The sequence below is a fragment of the Panthera leo genome, chromosome B1 (genome assembly GCF_018350215.1).
Source record: "Panthera leo isolate Ple1 chromosome B1, P.leo_Ple1_pat1.1, whole genome shotgun sequence".
In the NCBI taxonomy this organism is placed as follows: Eukaryota; Metazoa; Chordata; class Mammalia; order Carnivora; family Felidae; genus Panthera; species Panthera leo.
Genome location: NC_056682.1, coordinates 110,855,799 through 110,875,400, shown reverse-complemented (window position 1 = coordinate 110,875,400; position 19,602 = coordinate 110,855,799). Strand labels below are relative to the sequence as shown.

General features: G+C 38.4%; 1 protein-coding gene across 1 annotated transcript in view; it reads left to right on the top strand.

Moving 5' to 3' along the window:
* Positions 1-6,601: 6,601 nt before the first annotated feature.
* Positions 6,602-19,602, top strand: part of AP1AR (adaptor related protein complex 1 associated regulatory protein) — a 39,750-nt gene continuing 26,749 nt past the window's right edge. Inside the window, exon 1 of the mRNA XM_042935675.1 lies at positions 6,602-7,058. Coding sequence (XP_042791609.1) covers positions 6,976-7,058 — 83 coding nt within the window. The 5' untranslated portion in view covers positions 6,602-6,975. The remainder of the gene's footprint in view (positions 7,059-19,602) is intronic.

The following is a 19,602-nucleotide window of genomic DNA, read 5'->3' as shown; positions in this document are numbered from 1 at the left end:
GAAACAAAACAATAATATTTGAATGTTTGTTTGGGGTGGGGAGGGGCAGAGAGAGGGAAAGAGACCAAGCAGGCACCATGCTCAGCACAGAGCCCAACATGGGGCTTAATTACACAACCGTGAGATTATGACCTGAGCCAAAGTCAAGAGGCAGACACTTAACAAACTGAGCCACCCAGGTGCCCCACAATATTTGAAATAAAAAAATATTTTATTATGTGGATCTGGCTGCAAGTAACCTCAAGAATTATCTTGAGGTGTTTCCAATCACAGGCCTATTGGTTGATATCAACCGTTGGTATCACTTGGGGTGACCCAGACCATCTCCACACACCATGTCATATATGGACTCCATAGACTGCACTCACAGCTGCAAAATCATGGGTCCTAAAAGGACCGGACAGAACTGTATCACTTTTATGACTTAGTCTCAAAACTCACATATTATTTCCACTATTGTTGCAAACCTGATGAAATTCAAGAGGGATCATGGACACTACCACTTGATGGGAGAATGTCATCAGATGCGTCAGATTTCTTCCAGATTCTGGTATCTCTCACAAACCCACACTGCTGCCTAAACCTTGGTTGGTTTCTCATTACCATCTTTGCTGGACCAATTCTTCAACGGTCCATATTTAGCCCAGGTATCTACTCCCAAGTAGGAAGCTACTGAAGCTTTTTGTTCATGTATGAATATCTCATTTCTCTGAAAATTAGTTCATCTAGGCTTTCTTCTATTCATTGTTCCTTGCTGACTTCATAAAAAAATGAGTTTAATTTTGTTGAAGTCTTTGTTACCACATGCCTTTCGTGTCCTATATTTTAACTAGAAGCAGAAATCTCTTCATTCATGTTTAATTTCAAGGTCTTTATTTTTCATTTCAATTAGTTGTTTTAATCAACTATCCTTTCATATTTCCTTGTTTTCTTTTTTATGACATTAACTATTTTAAACATGCTAGGGGTGCCTAGGTGACTCAGTCAGTTAAGCGTTGACTTGGGCTCAGGTCATGATCTGACAGTTTGTGGGTTTGAGCCCCGCTTCGGACTCTGTGCTGACAGCTCAGAGCCTGGAGCCTGCTTCAGATTCTGTGTCTCCCTCTCTCTCAGCCCCTCCCCTGCTTGTACTTCTTTCTTTCAAAAATGAATAAATATCAAAATAAAATTTTTAACATGCTTATAGCATGATTGCTTTTTATATTTAGTGTATAAAATTCATGGTTTTGTTTTTCTCTGCTATTCCATGTGTCTGCTTTGTACCATAGTAGTTCATTTGTAATTTGTGATTGCAAGCTCATTTTCAATGTGGTTTTATATCTATGGAAATCCTGTGAAACTTAGATGGAAAGTATGTATGTCTTTCTCCTTCCCCTAGTGAATGTTTTTGCTTTGCAAGAAATATCAAGAGTATCAATGCCTCAAAACCACTTTTTATGTTAATTTCTTAGCCTGGGGTTCCAAGACTGAGGTTACTGTAAATCCCAATTTCTTAATAGAAAAAGAGCCATTTTTTTTCCTAACCCAGCTTTCATCAATATTAAAAAACTTGCTTTTTATCTCCTACCCCTCCTAGCCCTACTTTCTGATGGTAGAACTGGACTCAGCAGAATACCTTTCTCTTTTGCTGGCAGGTTCTATGTTGAGATCTTCCAATAAGGGTGCTGAGGAGACAGTGCAAGACTCGAAAAGGCAACTTAATTCTTTTTTTGCTATTTTGTTCTCCATGTAATGGCAAGTGGATCAGCAGGAAGGAGTCCTGGCAGTGGTTACCACAGTGGCACAGCCCTCCTACTCCAGTGGTAAGTGCCCCCCAGTCCACAGAGGTGGGTTCACTCACAGGCAGACACCTTCCATCTAGCTTCTCCATTACCAGAGGAGCAGGGCAGGTTTCTATGGCATCCACAGTCTTCTCCGAGGTCTGAATGTGCACTTTGTAGGGCTGTCCTCTAAATGGCTAAATTCCTCTTCTGTTCATTTTCCCCTCAGTCCCAGGGGTGATGGCTGCTCCCAGCAGTACCTACATCTGTTAGAACTTGGTTTCCTTCTAGCATTAACCACCATTTATCTGTTTAATAATTTCTCATGTTCCCTGTTCAAGTTACTAGTTCAGTTTCTGACCAGGCAAGAGAGACCCGAAACAAATTCTGCCAATTGGAAACACTCCATATTAATTATATAACTGTTCTTATTAGTTCCTCTCTTTGTGAAATGTAAATGTAGGGTGAGCAAAAAAGGAAGCAAATTACTTGGTGTATACTGTAGTCAGTGACACTGACCAACTAATGAAGCTCATCACACATCCAAAAGTCAGAGGAATGGGACATTGGTGATTGAGCCATAAGTTAAGTAATTTCCCCTTGACTTTCCCTTTTATCTTCAAGCGTACCCTTGCACGCCTTCGTTCTTGGAAAATCACTTAAATGTTCAATTTAGTTATACAAATGTAAAGTAAAAGACCATTACAGAAATAAAAGCATTTGAGAGCAGTGATTTTTAAGGAGCTAATTCACTCTGTATAACAATGCAAAGGTTGTTTGTATTATAGGCAGAGTTGGTTCACTTGGACTGTTTGTTTATAGGAATGTTTGTTTTTTAATATGAAATTAAGCTGTGATGTGCCTACAAAGTGTTACTTATCATTAAGGAAATATGCTCTTTGTTGAGCCATTATTGAGCACTATGGAGCTGTAACCAGATTTAATACACCTACATTTTCACTTCATAATGTACAGAAATAATGTACAAAAGAACTAGGCAATGCTGGATCAAGTTAAACCTGGACTGGACTATTCTTTCACATATTATTATTTAAAATCGAATATATAGGACTTTAGGACCCATAATGATACCAGATTATTGTATTATGAGACCATTCTATTTATGTTCCTAAGGCAAATATTCCTAATTGGTAGGGAGTAAGTTCTCCCCATAAGCCAGTGAATGGCCTTATTTTCAGTCATCCTGAAAAGATGCAGATCATGGGACAGAAAGGCCTAGGAGATGGAAAACACGTTCCTCTATGTAGGCCACAATATCCTGGAGCCTTACTTCAAGCAGTGGTGTGGAGTACATTTAAGTGCAGGTCTAAGAGGCAGAATTTTGAAAACCCTAGTGTTTTTCACAAGATTCCAGGATATAGATACAAAGGAAAAACTTGTTGAAGAAAATCTCCTTCAATCTGTATAATAATAACAGCTAATATTTATATTATATTTAGGGTATTATAGTTATAGTATGGCATATAACGTACATTCCAAAAAGTATAGTGTAATCATATTATACTAAGCTCTTAACATTATACTAAGCACTTGCTTTTAATATTCTACTAAGCACTCGATTAAATGCTTAATCACTTAAGGGCACCTGGGTGGCTCAGTCACTTATGTGTCTGATTCTTGATTTCGGCTCAGGTCATGATCTCATAGTTCTCGAGATCAAGCTCTGTGTTAGGTATGCGCTGGCAGCATGGAGCCTGCCTGGGATTCTCTGTTTCCCTCTCCCTCTCTGCCGGCCCCCCTACCACTTGTGCTCTCTCTCTCAAAATAAATATTTTTTTAAACGCTTAAATAATTTATACTGACAACAAACCCATGAGGTAAACTTAATTGTCTCATTATCTACATTTTATAGCCATCTTATCTGATATCCTGTGTAAATTTTGGTAATCTAAACTCTGTTCCAGTGAATTGAAAGAATGGATTTACGTCCATGTTTGGACCACTATGGTAACAGAGAGCACAGAATGCTCCCCTAACCCCCAGAGAAACATGATTGTAGCAGCTGATCTCAAAAAAGCAAAAAGCAATTAATAGCCAATAGAGGAATTCTGAGCAAAGAGATTCAAATTTGAAACTTCACAATCCAGACGACAACTAGAGGTACAGATTGTATCCTGATCGGCTGCAGTTTCCATGAGAAAAACTTCTTCCTCTGACTTCAGAATAAACCACTAGAGAGAAAGGAACTTTGCAAGGGATGAGAAAGGAGAAAAGTCCTGCTACCGGGAAGGTGGGTAGATGGCGTCTCTAGCAAGCTGATATTAAGTGGCCATCACTGTAGATAATTTGTGTGTCTCTTACTGGTACATTGACTAGTCTGCTGGGCAAACTGCCATTTAAATGATTTCTCTAGCTGTGATAATTAAGCATAAAAATCCTACCAGAATATACTTGACTATTGTCTTTATTGATTCCATAACCATTCTCAAATGCAGGTTTGGAGATGCAATATTGTGCCATGGCAGAAACACAACAAGACTTGTGCTCATTTTATTGGAATCCACCTACATTAAAATCCTCATCACTTTCTAAATGTCTGCATTTGTTATCAAACTTAACCAAATTGGCTATTAATTAATCCTTCCTGCTGATAGGCCAGATTAAAAAATTTTTTCTCCAATTACAGGTGTTTCAAATTATCATTTAAAAAAACTGAAAAAAATACAAGGAAAAAAATCTCCCAAATCCACAATCTTGCTAATATTGTTATTTACCAATTTTTATTTTCCCCTAGGAATATATGTAAGAAAGAATGTATATATGTATTTGAAAACATATGTGCTTTGTTTTAAATATGATTTGGAACACACTATATATATAGTTTTCTATCCTGATTTTTTTCATACATCAGCAGCATTTTGCCATGCTATTAAAGCTTTTTCAAAAAGTATTTCACATGGTTATGGAATAAGACCATACCAGCAAATTTAACCATCCTTCAATTGTTGAGCACTTACTTTCTTTCTGGCTCTTGACAAATATTTCCAAATGATTTTTCAGAACGAATTTCACTGTCCCCCATTCAGGACAATACTACTTCACTGTACCCTTTCAAAAAGTGAACATTTTTATTAGGAAATTTTGTCAACCTGACAAGTGAACAGTGACTTTCCTTTGTGTTTTAATTTGTATTTTTTTTGATTAGTGAAGCCCATTTTTTAATGTTTTAATCATTTGCACTGACTCTGAGGATCGTTCATATCCTTAACTGAGTCCAGATCTACTTTTAATAGAGGTTTATAAAATGTCTGTAGTTGCATTAATTGTGGTGTCACATGCAGTTGTAAAAAAATAGTATAGAGAAATCACTACATGTATCCTTTACCCAGTTTTCCTCAATGGTAATATCCTGCAAAACTATAACACAATATCACAAACAGGATACTCACATTGATACAACCAAGATACAGGTTTTCCATCACCACAAGAATCCATTCTCTACTCCCTGATCCCTGGCAACCATGCAGTCTGTTCTCTGTTTCTTTAATTTTGTCATTTCTAGAATTATACAATATGTAAGCTTTTGATACTGGCATTTCAATTCAGAATAATCTTCTGCAGATTCACTTAATATGTGTGTGTCAATAGTATGTTCCTTTTTGTTGCTGAGTAGTAGTCCATAGCTTTCTTTAAACATTTATAGTTGAATTTTAAAGATTATTTCACTAATAAATTTGCTTGATTATGGGGACTGAAAGAGGGATAGAAAGTATGGTTGCTATTCAATAAGTCATTCAGTCATTCCGCCAATATTCACTGATTGCAAACTAATAGGCCAAACATATGCTTTATGCACTTGGTTACAAAAAAACGACCAAGACCCAAATAAGGTCACAATTATTTAAGAGGCAGTTCTAAAACTGAAACCTAGGTCGGTCTAGATTTCAGGAAACAAGAAAACGAATAGCTCAGAAACGATTTTTTCATTAGTAACAATTTTCCAAAACGTAACAATTTTCCTAGATTAAATTACAACAGGCTAAAAATAGACATAGTTTTAAAAAAGCACTTTATGCAATGGACTGGGAGTTTACTAATCCACGCCTCAGATGCGATTTTAAGGCCCAAACCAAAAACCAAGTTGTACAGGAACACTGGAGAATGCAGACCAAGTCGCGTCAGAGTAGCTATCTCTTCGCATCTACTACAGAACCCAGCAGCACGCTTGGATTGGCAAGGCGTGGATTGATGTCCCTGAAAAACCATAGCCCTCGAACTGATTTCCTCTGGACCACTACCACCTCTCCGAAATGATCTGAAATTCTGATTTTAAACAAAACAAAAAGAGGCCGGTAGGGCACCATTAAAAAGTTTCTCTACAATATTGACAGTACGGAGACAGAAACGCAAACTAGAGACCAGAAAAGAAAAAATTCCTGGTGCATTCAAAACTATTTCAATCAGTCCCCTGACTCTATTTGCCACTTACGGTGCAATATTAACTAAACCTAAGCACACAACACACAGAGAAGTGCCCCTTCTCATACCCGATGACTTCTGGCCTTGGGCTCTAGGTAAGCCGCTCACAAGGCTTTGGTACAAAGTTCAAAGGCTGAGCCTTGACCGTTGCGACGCGCGGAGACGCTCGGGACCCAAACGCGGGAAACGCAAGGAGAAAAGGAGACTTCTAGTTAGGTCAAGGTCCAACAAAACAAACATCCACACCCAGGAATTGAACTAGCTCCAAGGCAGAGGCTGCGGACGCGGGAGCTTGTGGAAGTGACGTAAGAACCGGTGGCCGGAGGAGGCGGGGCCGCAGAGGGAGGGCACCCTATTGGGGCCCGGGAGAGGGCGGGGGTGTGGCAGCGTCGGCGGCGAGGCGCTGGCCTGGGTGCTCGGGAGGGCGGGGTCTGGGTGCGCGACTCGCGGGGACTGGCTTCCTTCAGCGGCTGGAGGCGGTCACTTGTGCTAGGCTGAGGTCCTGAGGCGAGCGAGGTGCCATGCGGACAGCGAGGGAGTCCAGATCGCGCAGCCCGGCACTCTTCCCTCGAGCGGCAGCGACTCGGTGGCTGCTGGAGTAACCGCTGCCTTTGTTCCGAGTGCCTGTCCCAGTCTCTCACGCCGTTGCGCGCCGGCCGGCCCGCCCTTGGTCCCCGAAGCCTCATTCGGCTCGTGCCGCGCGGATGCGGCTGCCGGGCCTGAGTGTGGGCTTTGAGCGGGAGGAGGAGGAGCGGCGGCGCCTGGGCGGCATGCGATGGGGAACTGCTGCTGGACGCAGTGCTTCGGGCTCCTCCGCAAGGAAGCGGGGCGGCTGCAACGTGTAGGAGGCGGTGGAGGGTAAGCCCGCTGGGGGAAGGGCCGAGCTCCCACTGGCTCCTCCCATTCTGCCCCTTGCGGGGAACCCCCTTCACTGTCTCCGTTTCCTCCCTCCCCCTATGTCTTCAAGTAGGCCGGGAGCACCTCAGCCCGGCGTCGAGCGGGCTGTCGTAGTGGAGGCCCTGGTCGAGAGGTGTCCCCCAGGGAAAAAGCTAGAGAAGGGGGCGGGTGTCGCTCTTGCCGCCTCCAGCAAGACTCCCTCCGGGCGCGATGTCACGCGGGGAAGGAGTCGTGGTAGGCGTCTTCTCTGGGAAGCATGGGGTACTCTCTACGAATGGGCAGTAGAACAGGCTTCACAACAACCCGGACACACCCTACGTTGAGTTTGGGCTGATGCCAAGGGTAATAGCTGTGTATTTGATCCTCCCTTTGGCTGTGACAGAGCCGCTGAGAATCTGGCTCCAGAAAGTTGATATCTCAGAGGGATTGTTAGTAGAAGTCATTTGGATGCTGTATGTAGTAAAATAAGGTTCCAGACATTGAGTAACTCTTTGACATGTGCAAAGACTTGCCGAATTGCTGGGTTCCCAATAGGCATTCGGATTCTTGGTACTGATAACAAGAGGAGCAGTGTGTGGCTTTTCCGTATTAATTCTTTCGGTTATTTCCAGAGGAATGCTAGACCCTAATTGCTACCTATAAACTCTGTAATACTGAGGAAATCACAGTCCTTCTGAACCTCACGTCTCTTGATTAAAACTGGCATATGCATAGGTTTTTCTATTCACACCATCCATAGAATACTAGAATTTCATTATTCCATTTTTGTGTTTTTATTTCTTACAGTGTTGGAAAAAAATTAGAACAAACTCCTTTGAAGTTGGCTTTGTTGTTGTTAAATGTTTCCCAGAAATTCAAACTTAGAATAGAAAATATGAACCAAGACGCTTTATGTAAGGAATAAGCCTTTTTGCACTTTATGGAACAGATTGCTAAATTTTCAGTCTCTGTCTCATTGAACCAACATTATTAGGTAATAGGGTGTTCTGAATACACGAACGGGAAGCCACATGATTTATAATTTGGATCTTTTGGCGATGAAGATCTTATTTATATATGATTCACTCATTGGTTCGTCAGGTGCATATTCTTTGTGTTCATTGCATCACATACAAAGTAGCCAAGGTTGTGCACTAAGTAGTCTGAATGGAAAGGTTAGGATTTAAAGATTTTGTGCCTAGTTTAGTATCTTGGTTTCCCTGACTTAAGGGCTATTACTGTCAAAGGGGAACATGACAGCTGTTTTTATCATGTCAGACATAATCCTGTAATTTACTCCTAATTTTTGTGTGCAAGTGCACCAATATAGTTAAATATGCTTAACTAGGTTTGAGTAAGGACTGGAAGCCACAAAATCTCTGGCTTTGCTAATATTCTGTTTGTATTTGTGTTGTGGTGTGTTAAAGTCTAATTGTAGAAATAGGGTCTTATGATCTAATTGGGTAAGCAGAAATCATTTGTATTTGATTTTGGACACTGTGGTGTCTGGAGTTTTTGTTTTGATCTTTCATTATGATTTTACAAACTAATTATGTTTTCCTTAGAGTGTAGCATTAAAATTGTAGATTTTACTCCCCAAGCACCTAAGCTTGGCAGCATAGGGAAGGGGCTGGGGGAAATCAGTGAAATCAGTGTGTTAATTGTCGGTTGATATGCCATAAAAACATAATGGTTTGATCTGTTTTCCTCTGTTATGGGCAAAACTCCTTGAACAAGCAAGTCCTATTGAAGGAATGAACTTCTGTGGGTGTGGACACTGTCATCTAAAACCATATAATGGTGATATCAATACTTTTTCTATCAATCCATAAACGTAGATTTGGACAAGACAGTACCCTTATTTGAGTATACTGATAACTTATTGTTTTACATTAATTTTCACATTGTTTTAGAAGCTTCTAGTAAGCATGCAGAGACAAGTGGATGTAGCTAATTGTTATTTACAGAATAAAGTTGCACTTTGCCTCTCGTTTTAGTTGCTTTTTTTTAATCCCCTGGTAATTCTGATTTTCTTTTTGGTATAGGTTTAGATAATTAACTAATAGTTCATCTGAAGATGAAAAATTTAGGGAGTGATCGCAAAAACTTGATTTAATTTATATTTGTCACTGTAGTTGTCATAGGTAGGAAAAAACTGGGCTTTCTTAGACTGTTTTAAGCTGGACATCACAAGGATGCTTTATGACCTAGGGCCTTAGCCTCATAGATTCCCCAAGGGTATCTCAAAGTCAGATCATTCAGTATTCATTACCCAGTTTCAAAACCAGAATACCACTGATTTTGTTTATAAAATATTAGGGAATTCTAGTATTTTATATTCTAAGATATCTGTCAACTAGTCAAAATATTAATATCAGCGTTAAGATATGTCATAAATATTGCTACTAATAAAATTATTTGGTGATTAAAGCAGAGGGAGTAAAATATCTTTAAGGAATAAAATTTAGACATCTTAATGAGTCACCCTTTTTCACTGTAGGAAGTTTTGCCCACCAACACATTCCAGAGGGCTCCACCTGCTGGTCAATTCTTGGGCAGTACTGGAAATCTTTTTTGTATGTACTTTTAGTGTTAGTTTCTTTCTCAAACTGAAGATCCAGTTATGTTTTGTTGTGTTATATCTTAATTACCATTTTTATCTTGCCATATATTTCCGCACAGTGGTTCCAGTTAAGATGTACAATAGGTTTTTTTTAAACTATTTTTTAAAGTGTATTTATTTATTTTGAGAGAGATTGAGAGAGAGTGCATGCACAAGCAGGGGAGGGGCAGAGAAGCAGAGAGAGAGAATCCCAGGCAGGCTCTGCACTCTCACCATAGAGTCTGATGCAGGGCTCAGACTCATGAATCAAACCGTGAGATTATGACCTGAGCTGAAATCAACAGTTAGACGTTTAACCCACTGAGCCACCCATGTGCTCCAAAATGTGCTGTGGTTTTATATAAAGGTATGATCATGTTTTGTATCCTTTATATTTAATATTTGTTGGCCTTTTGGCTTCAGCCACAAAGTTGCCTCAATTCAGGCAATAGTTTACAATGATCAGCTGTTTTCTTTCCTGGTAAAAAATATTTTAATAATAGCTGCCAACATCTGATTACTTCCTATGTGTGCAGGTTCTGTTCTAATAACTTTACATTATCTCATTTATTCCTTACCACATTCTTGTGACAAAGGTAAGTACTATTACATACATTACAGATTGAGAACTGAAGTGTGGCAAGTTTATCTTACTCAAGATAGCTAAACTGGGATTGAGCCCAGGTCCCTATGAATTCAGAGCCTTTACTCTTAATCACTAATAGCTCACGGCTTTTTATTTTGTAGGTAATGTATGCATATATCTTAACAACTTGACTCTTTATTCTGTATGATAAACTGTTCTTGAAACTATGCACTTGACCTCTGCAACATCACTTTTATTTTCCTGCTTCTCTGCTGGCTGTTCTTACTCTGCCTATTAAGTATGGGATTTTTCTCCTTGTTTTCTGTGCTTTATTTAGTTCTCTTTACACATAAACCCACCCCTGAAGAAATTTCATCCATTCCTATGATTTCCCAACCACCAACACTTCCAAATCTCATGTCTTCTGAACAGACCTCTTTTCAAGGGTTCAGCACTGTATTTTCAGTTGCTAAGTGAACAGATACACTTGGATATGTGAAGTCTCCTCAAATCAGCCTATCTAAAATATCTAATATTGCAGGAAATATCTAAAATAGTATAATTTCTTTCCCCCAAGGTTTCTTCTTTCACTGCTTTATGAATTAATTCCTTTAACAGCTGCATTCACAGTTTTCCAAGCCACAGACTAAACTTCACAGTCTTCTACCTCTGTCTCATCAGCTAAGTCAGTCTCTTCTTTATACATATTGAATCCATTTCCTTTGTTGGTACTTTGCCTTAAACTTTGTCTTTTTTATCGCCAGGTCACTGGCTTCTTGATGGTTCTCCCTGTTGTATGTATCTGTCATACTTCAGTCCATCTTCCCTTTTTGTCATTGGAGTTAGGCTTTCTAAAACTCATACTGGATCATACTAGGCCCTTACTTAACCACTTCCTGTGTGTCCTATTTCCTACAGCTAAATTGCTCAGCCTTTTTCCCCTTCTCTGAGAGATGATGAGATGCATGGCAACAGCTCAAATGTGCAACGTAACGTCTGCTCAAGATTATATGTAGTCTCTGCATTTGCGTAAAGAGTGTAATCTCAGTATTCTCTCACTCAGAAGATAATATCAGAATACAAATCAGTGAGAATAATATAAAAAGGAAAACAATAAATTAATTTCAAAAAACAACTCATTCATAAGCCTTAATATCTTAACTTTTTTTGAAAAATGATAACCTTCCATTGAGAGTAGTATCAAATTTAAACTCCCAACAAGATAATTTTAATCTATTTTACCAGCCTAATTGTGTTTTCCAGTTATATTTTTCTTAAAATATGCATTAAAATTGTAGATTTTACTTCCTGCATGCATGACCTTGGCAGCATAGGCAGGGAAAACCAATGAAAGTATTCTCTGCCATTCTTTCACTTGCCACATCCCCAAATTCCTAGATACTAGATGGACTATATGCATTCCTGTTTTAAATTACAGTGTTCTCTCATCCTTGCCTTTGTGTGTGTTATTTCTTCTTTTCCTGTTCTTGGTGAGCTTTTACTTATTCTTAAGTATTACTGTCTTTTTTTTTTTTTTTTTTTTTTTTTTAACGTTTATTTATTTTTGAGACAGAGAGAGAGAGACAGAGCATGAACGGGGGAGGGGCAGAGAGAGAGGGAGACACAGAATCAGAAGCAGGCTCCAGGCTCCGGGCTCCGGGCTATCAGCCCAGAGCCCGACATGGGGCTCGAACTCGCGGACCGCGAGATCATGACTGAGTCAAAGTCCGACGCTTAACCGACTTAGCCACCCAGGTGCCCCAAGTATTGCTGTCTTTATGAAACCTGCCCAGCCCCCTGAGACAATGTTACCTCCCTGAGGAAATAATATTTTCTCTAGGCTTCAATCTGCTTTATAAGGTGAGCTTTTTCTGTAAAGGTCCAGATAATAATATTTTAGGCTTTGCAGGCCATAGGTGCAGCTTTTTTGCCACTACTCAGCATTGCGGTTTTAGCACAAAAACATAGATAATATGTAAACAAATTGCATGTGACTGTATTCTAATAAAACTTCATTTTTCAGAAACAGCACTGGGCCAGATTTGGCCCATTGACCATAGTTGTCTGACTTCTAGCATAAAAGGTGATATGGGTTGAGAGCTCCTCAAGGTCAAGGATATGCTTTATCTCTGTCTACTCTCAGTGTCTCATGTTTGTTGAATAAATAACCAGGGAGTATTACTTATGTACTTGTAAGATATAGAAAACAATGTTTTCTCTTATCCTTTTTCTTTTAGGTAATTGTCTAACTTTGGCAAAAATGTCACTCGTTCACAGAGTTGAACACATATCCTACCAGTTTTACATTGATTAATTAAAAAAGAAAAAGACCATAGAGAATACTAATGAGAATATTTCATCATAATACATGTTGCTAAAATAGTAATCAATAGTGTCATTGAGAGATTCCGTTTGGTTTTCTGCATGTTTGTCAGAAAAATATACAAGTATAGGACATTTCTTTTGAAATTTCAGGAGTTAGGAAGGAGAACAGTAGTAGACTTAAATGGATATGAATTTCCTGAATATTCTGTATTTTACCTTAAAGACTCCCCAGGGCTCTGAACCTTACTCTATTCTTTTTTAATATATTTTCCGTCTTTAATGTACTTTTCCTTGGTGATGGCATGAAGACACATGGCTTTACCTATTACCTGCATACTAATGAGCCCAGTCATCTCAGTATTAGCTCTGAAATACGTAATTACCCACTGAGTATTTCCACTTGGATATGAAACATAACTTCAAATTCAGTTTGTAAAGCTGAGCTCATCTTTCTTCCCTTCTCACAGCCCTTTCCTCAATTTTCTATTTTTTATTTTTTAAAGCCCCAATCATTTCTTTTACCTTGTGCCCTACCTCGTGAGTGGTAAACACTGTATCGTCACTTAAAGCCATGAATCTAAGAATCATATTCAACTCCTCCCTTTCAATCACCCTACAAATATGGGTTGTCATGTTCTGTAGATGATACCTTCTGAATTGCCCTTACATCTTTCCAACTAATACAGCCTCCCTGCCTTAGAACAGACCATTCTATCTTCTGGATATTTGTACCTCTACCCTCTCGCTGATACCTTTTTGAGCCTATGTCTCATTAATCTGAAAAACAAAGAGAAAGAAACACTAAACCTTACTTAGACTCCTACATCTCCGGCTAGCTACTACCCTATTTCCTGTTCTTTCCCTTTAACAACCTAAAGAATTATCCAGTCTTGGTATCTCAATTTCCTCACTTCTCACTCAGTCTTCAAGGCAAGCTAAATGTTCACTTTCCCTGCCACTGCTGTGTTTGTTGCCTCTTTCTGCCCCATAACATGAAAACAGCCATCATAATCCAGTGGGTATTAGTAATCTTTGCTGTACTTCACCTTTTAGCTGCATTTGATGCTGTTTGCTCCTCCTTTAACTCCTGTAATTTCATACCATATTTTCTATCTACCTCCCTGGGTAGTGGATTTAAATTGATCTACCTTCCCTATATCCTATGAATGTTCATTTTCTTGTTTATTCCTATGTTTATGTATTTTGAGAGAGAGAGAGAGAGAGTACTAGTGGGGGACAAGGGCAGAGAGAGAGAGAGAGAGAGAGAGAGAGAGAGAGAGAGAGAGAATCTTAAGCAGGATCCATACTCAGTGTGGAGCCCAGTGTGGGGCTCAATGCCACGACTGTGAGATTGTGACCTGAGCCGAAATCAAAAGTTGGACACTTAACTGAGCCACCCAGGTGCCCCTGAATGTTCATTTTCTTCACCTTTGTCATTAAATGTTGGAGTCCTTAAAAATTAAATTAGATTCTTCTGTACCTTCCTTAAAGTCACTAACCTAGGAGCATCTATGACACTATTCCCCCATCATCTCACATTTCTTAGTCCGTCCCCTAAACCAGATTTTTTTGTACCTCCTAGTTTTTCAACGCACCTATTTCTTTCACCACTGCCACCTTAGTCCAGGCTTTCATCATTTCTTGCCTAGATTTTCAGTACCATGTGGTAAAACAACACTCTTCCTAATTCATCATTTTCTGACACTACTTTATTCCTTCATAGCACTTACCACTTCATGACTTTGTAAACTCTGTCTGTCTAGTATCCGTTCCCCTTTAACAGAGTATAAATTTCATGAACTCAGGGACTTTGATTTGTTTATTCCTATACATCCAGTATACAAACAGTGCTTGCCACATATTAGGCACCCAGTATATATTTGTTAACTGAGTGGGTAGACTGCCAGCAGGTCTACCCACATCTATTCCTGATCCTTTTCAGTAGCTCCTATATTTTGGAGTCAAAGTAACGATAAACGCAAATCTGTGAATAAACACCGCTTAAAATTCTTCAGTGGCTTATCATACTTTTAGGATAAACATTGAAATCTTTAATGTAGATTTCAAGGCTTTGCATTATTACTTCAAGGCTTTTGGGGGGAGGTGGTACTCATCTGTGTCGTACACTTCGTTGCATCCATTTCTTCCCTTTTTACTTAGGTAGCTCCTACTCAGTCATCTTTTAGACGCCAGCTCGAGGATTCTCCCCACAGAAGTCTTCCCAAACCACTTCCTACCCTCAGTGGATAAGTCTTCACACCATCATGGAATCATCATCCTTTTCTTCTGAGCACTTCTTCAGGTTTTTACTATACCTGAAATAGTGTGATTATTTGGTTAATACCTGTTTTCTGCTTTCAGTGTAAAGGAAGGAGTCCATGTCTGTTTTTGCTCACCATTGACTGTTTAGCTCCAAGTTCTATGCCTTGGATAGAAGGTATACAGGCATTAAATACCTGTTGACAGAATTAATGAGTATGTTTCTTAAATATATCTTGCTCTTTCATTCCCCCTTGCCTTTGGTAACTGCTACTCTCTGAAACGCTCTTTTTCACTACTTGGGGCCTGGCTGATCCCTCCGCCAGCTGATTTTTGATGCCTCTCATCTGAACATATCCCTCTCAAAGCATGGCAGTTGTTAATTTACCTGTGCATCTACCCTGTTAGACCCTAAGCCTCTTGGGTACATGGGTAAGTTTTTATTCACTTTTGTGTTTTAACTACAAAGCTATGTCTATCATTCAGTAACCCAGGGAGGTTCAATTATAATTAGAAAATTCAATATCATAGATACATAAGTAGCAACAGTTACTGAAGAAGAAGGTGGTCAGCAATTTCACATGCTGTATACAGATTGCAGAGGATGAATGAGAAAGAACCAAAAGACCAATAATGCTCCTTCTAGTTATTAGTTTCCTCAGGCCCCTCTTAAAGGGCAGTGACCCTCATATAATGCATCTTTTTTTACCACAATGCTATGAAGCTAGAAATCAACCACAAGAAAAAAATCTGGAAAGACCACAAATGCATACAGGTGAAATAACATGCTACTAAACAGTGAATGAGTGAAGCAAGAAATCAAAGAAATAAAAAGTTACCTGGAAACAAATGAAAATGAAAACACAACAGTCCAAAATCTCTGGGATGCACCAAAGCGGTTTATTTCATTTTATTTTATTTTTATTTTTATTTTATTTTTATTTTATTTTTATTTTTATTTATTTTTATTTTTAAGAGAGAGCTTGTGCAGGGGAGAGAGAGAATCCCAAGCAAGCTCCACACTCAATGTGGAACCAACGTGGGTCTTGATCCCACAATCCTGGGATCATGACCTGAGCCAAAATCCAGAGTTGGACAATCAATTCACTGAGCCACCCAGGCACCCCAACAAAAGTGGTTCTAAGAAGGAAAGTTATAGCAATAGAGGCTCACCTCAAGAAGCAAGAAAAATCGCAACCTTACACTTAAAGGAATTAGAAAAAGAACAATACACAATACACAAAGCCAGCACAAGGAAAGAAATAAAGATTCGAGAGGAAATAAATGATATGGACACTAAACAAAACAATAGAACAGATCAGTGAAACCAGGAGCTGTTTGAAAAGAATCAACAAAATTGATAGACCTCTAGCAAGACTCATGAAGAAAAAAAGAGAAAGGACTCAAAATCACAAATGAGAGAGGATATAACACCTAACAAACACCACAGAAATACTATTGTAAGAGACTATTGTGAAAAATTATATGCCAACAAATTGGACAATTAGAAGAAATAGATAAATTTCTAGAAACCTATAACCTATCAAAACTGAAGCGGGAAGAAATAGAAAATTTGAACAGACTGATTACCAGTAAAGAAATTAATCAGTGATTAAAAACAAAAAACCTCCCAACAAACAAAAGCCCAGGACGAGATGGCTTCACACAGGAATTCTACCTTTTTTTTTAATGTTTATTTTTGATAGAGAGAGAGGCAGAGAATCCCAAGCAGTTTTCACACTCTCAGTGCAGAGCCCAACTCAGGGCTGGATCTCACAAACCTGAACGAAAATCAAGAGTCAAATGCTTAACCCACTGAGCCACCCAGGCACCCCCTACCAAACATTTAAAGAAGAGTTAATCCCTGTTCTCCCAACTAGTTCACAATATAGAAGAGGAAGGAAAACTTCCAGATTCATTCTATGAGGACAGCATTAACCTGATAGTAAAACCAGATAAAGACACCACTAAAAAAAAGAGAACTACGGGCCAATTTCCTTGATGAACATAGACACAAAGCCCTTTAAAAAATGCTAGAAAACTGAATTCAACAATAAATTTTAAAAAATTATTCACCATGATTAAGTGGGATTTATTCATGGGTTACAAGGGTGGTTCAGCATTCACAAATCAATGTGATATAGCACATCAATAAGAGAAAGGATAAAAACTGGTCTTTTCAATAGAAGCAGAAATGCATTTGACAAAGTACAACATATCATGATAAAAACCCTTATCAAAGTAGATTTAGAAGGAATATACCTCATAAAGGCCTTATATGAAAAACCCACAGCAAACATCATACTCAATGGGGAAAAACTGAGAGCTTTTCCCCCTAATACCGAGAACAAAACAAGGATGTCCGCTCTCACCATTTTTGTTCAACATAGTACTGGAAGTCCTAGCCACAGCAATCAGAAAACAAAAAGAAATAAAAGGCATCCAAATTAGTAAGGAAAAAGTAACTTTCACTATTTGCAGATGACATGACACTGTATATAGAAAACTCTAAAAGACTCCACCAAAAAAAAAAAAAAAATACTAGGACTAATAAATGAATTCAGTAAAGTGTTAGGATATGAAATCAATATACAGAAATTGATTGCATTCTATATACTAATGAAGCAGTAGAAAGAGAAATTAAAGAAACAATCCCATTCACAATTGCACCAAAAATAATAAAATACCTAGGAATAAACTTAACCAAAGAGGTGAAAGACCTACACTCTGAAAACTACAAAACATTTATGAAAGAATTCAAGAAGACTTTAAAAAATGGAAAGACATTTCATGTTTATGGATTAGAAGAACAAATATTGTTAACAAATATTGTTGAAATGTCTATTGTTAAAATGTCAGAAGCAATGTGCACATTTAATGCAATTCCTATCAAAATACCAACAGCATTTTTCATAGAACTAGAACAAACCATCCTAAAATTTGTATGGAACCACAAAAGACCCCAAATAGCCAAAACAATCTTGAAAAAGAAAAGCAAAACTGTATCACAATTCCAGGCTTCAGGTTACAAAGCTGTAGTAATCAAAACAGTATGGTACTAACACAAAAATAGACACATAGATCACTGGAACAGAATAGAAAACCCAGATATGCACCCACAAGTATATGGTTAATTAATCTTCAACAAAGCAGGAAAGAATATCTGAAGGGAAAAAGACAATCTCTTCAACAAATGGTGTTGGAAAAACTGGACCACTTTCTTGCACCATACACAAAAGATAAATTCAAAATGGATTAATGACCTAAATGTGAAACCTGAAGTCAAAAAATCCTAGTAGAGATCACAGGCAGTAATTTCTCCGGCATCTGCCATTGCAACTTCTTTCTAGGTATGTCTCCGAAAGCAAGGAAAATAAAAACAAAAATAAACCATTGGGACTACATAAAAATAAAAGGCTTCTGCACAACAAAGGAAACAATCATCAAAACTAAATGGCAACCTACAAAATGGGAGAAGATATTTACAACTGATATATCCAAAAAAGGGCTATATCCAAAATATATGAGGAACTTATAAGACTCAACACCGAAAAATATAATCCAGTTAAAAATGGGCAGAACACATGAACAGGCATTTTGCCAAAGAATACATCCAGATGGCCAACAGACAACATGAAATGATGCTCATCATCACTCATCATGAGGGAAATGCAAATCAAAACTACAATGAGATATCACCTCACACCTGTTAGAATGGCTAAAATCAACAACACAAGAAACAACAGGTGTTGGTGAGAATAGAGAAAAGGAACACTTGTGCGCTGCTGGTGGGAATGCAAACTGGTGCAGCCACTATGGAAAGCAGTTTGGAGGTTCCTCAAAAAGTTAAAAAATAGAACTGCCCTACAATCCAGTAATCACACTACTAGGTATCTACTCAAAAAATACAAAAACACTAATTCAAAGGGATACATGCATCCCTATTTTCATTTACAATAGCCAAATTGTGGAAGCAACCCACTGTCCATTGATAGATGAATGGGTAAAGAAGATGTAGTGTATATACACAATGCAATATTATTCAACTATATGAAGGAATGAAATATTTCTATTTGCAAAAACATGTATGGAGTTAGAGAGTATAATGTGAAGTGCAACAAGTCAGTCAGAAAGACAAATAGGATTTCACTCATATGTGGAATTTAGGAAACAAATGAGCACAGGAAAAAAAAAGAAAAGATAAAGCAAGAAGCGTCTAGACTCCACTACAGAGAACGAGCTTGTGGTTACAAGAGGGGAGGTGGATGAGGGAGATGGGTGAAATAGGTGATGGGGATTCAGGAGTGTACTTGTCCTGATGAGCATTAGGTGATGTATGGAACTGTTGAATCATTATATGGTACACCCGAAACTAATATAACACTGTATGTTAACTATATTGGAATGAAAAATTTTTTAAGGCAATGACTCTTTTTAACCCATGTTTAGCAGAAAGAGTTGTCTTTCTCTTTGAGAAATACATTTTCTACACATTCATTTTTCCTAAATTTGCCTTCATTCAGGAGGGGCTTATTAAACAATAAGTGTTATTATTATTTATTATTATCATCTATGTCGATGCTATCCCAACCTGGAAAACCTACTGATGGATCATGCTTTGAGATTTGAATTATTAAACTTCCATTGAAATACTTGATAATAATTGAAAAATGATGTGTCTATCATCTTGATTGTAACAGCTTTTGTGGGGCATCTGATTTGTAACCTTTCCAGTCTTTTGTTCATTAAAAAAA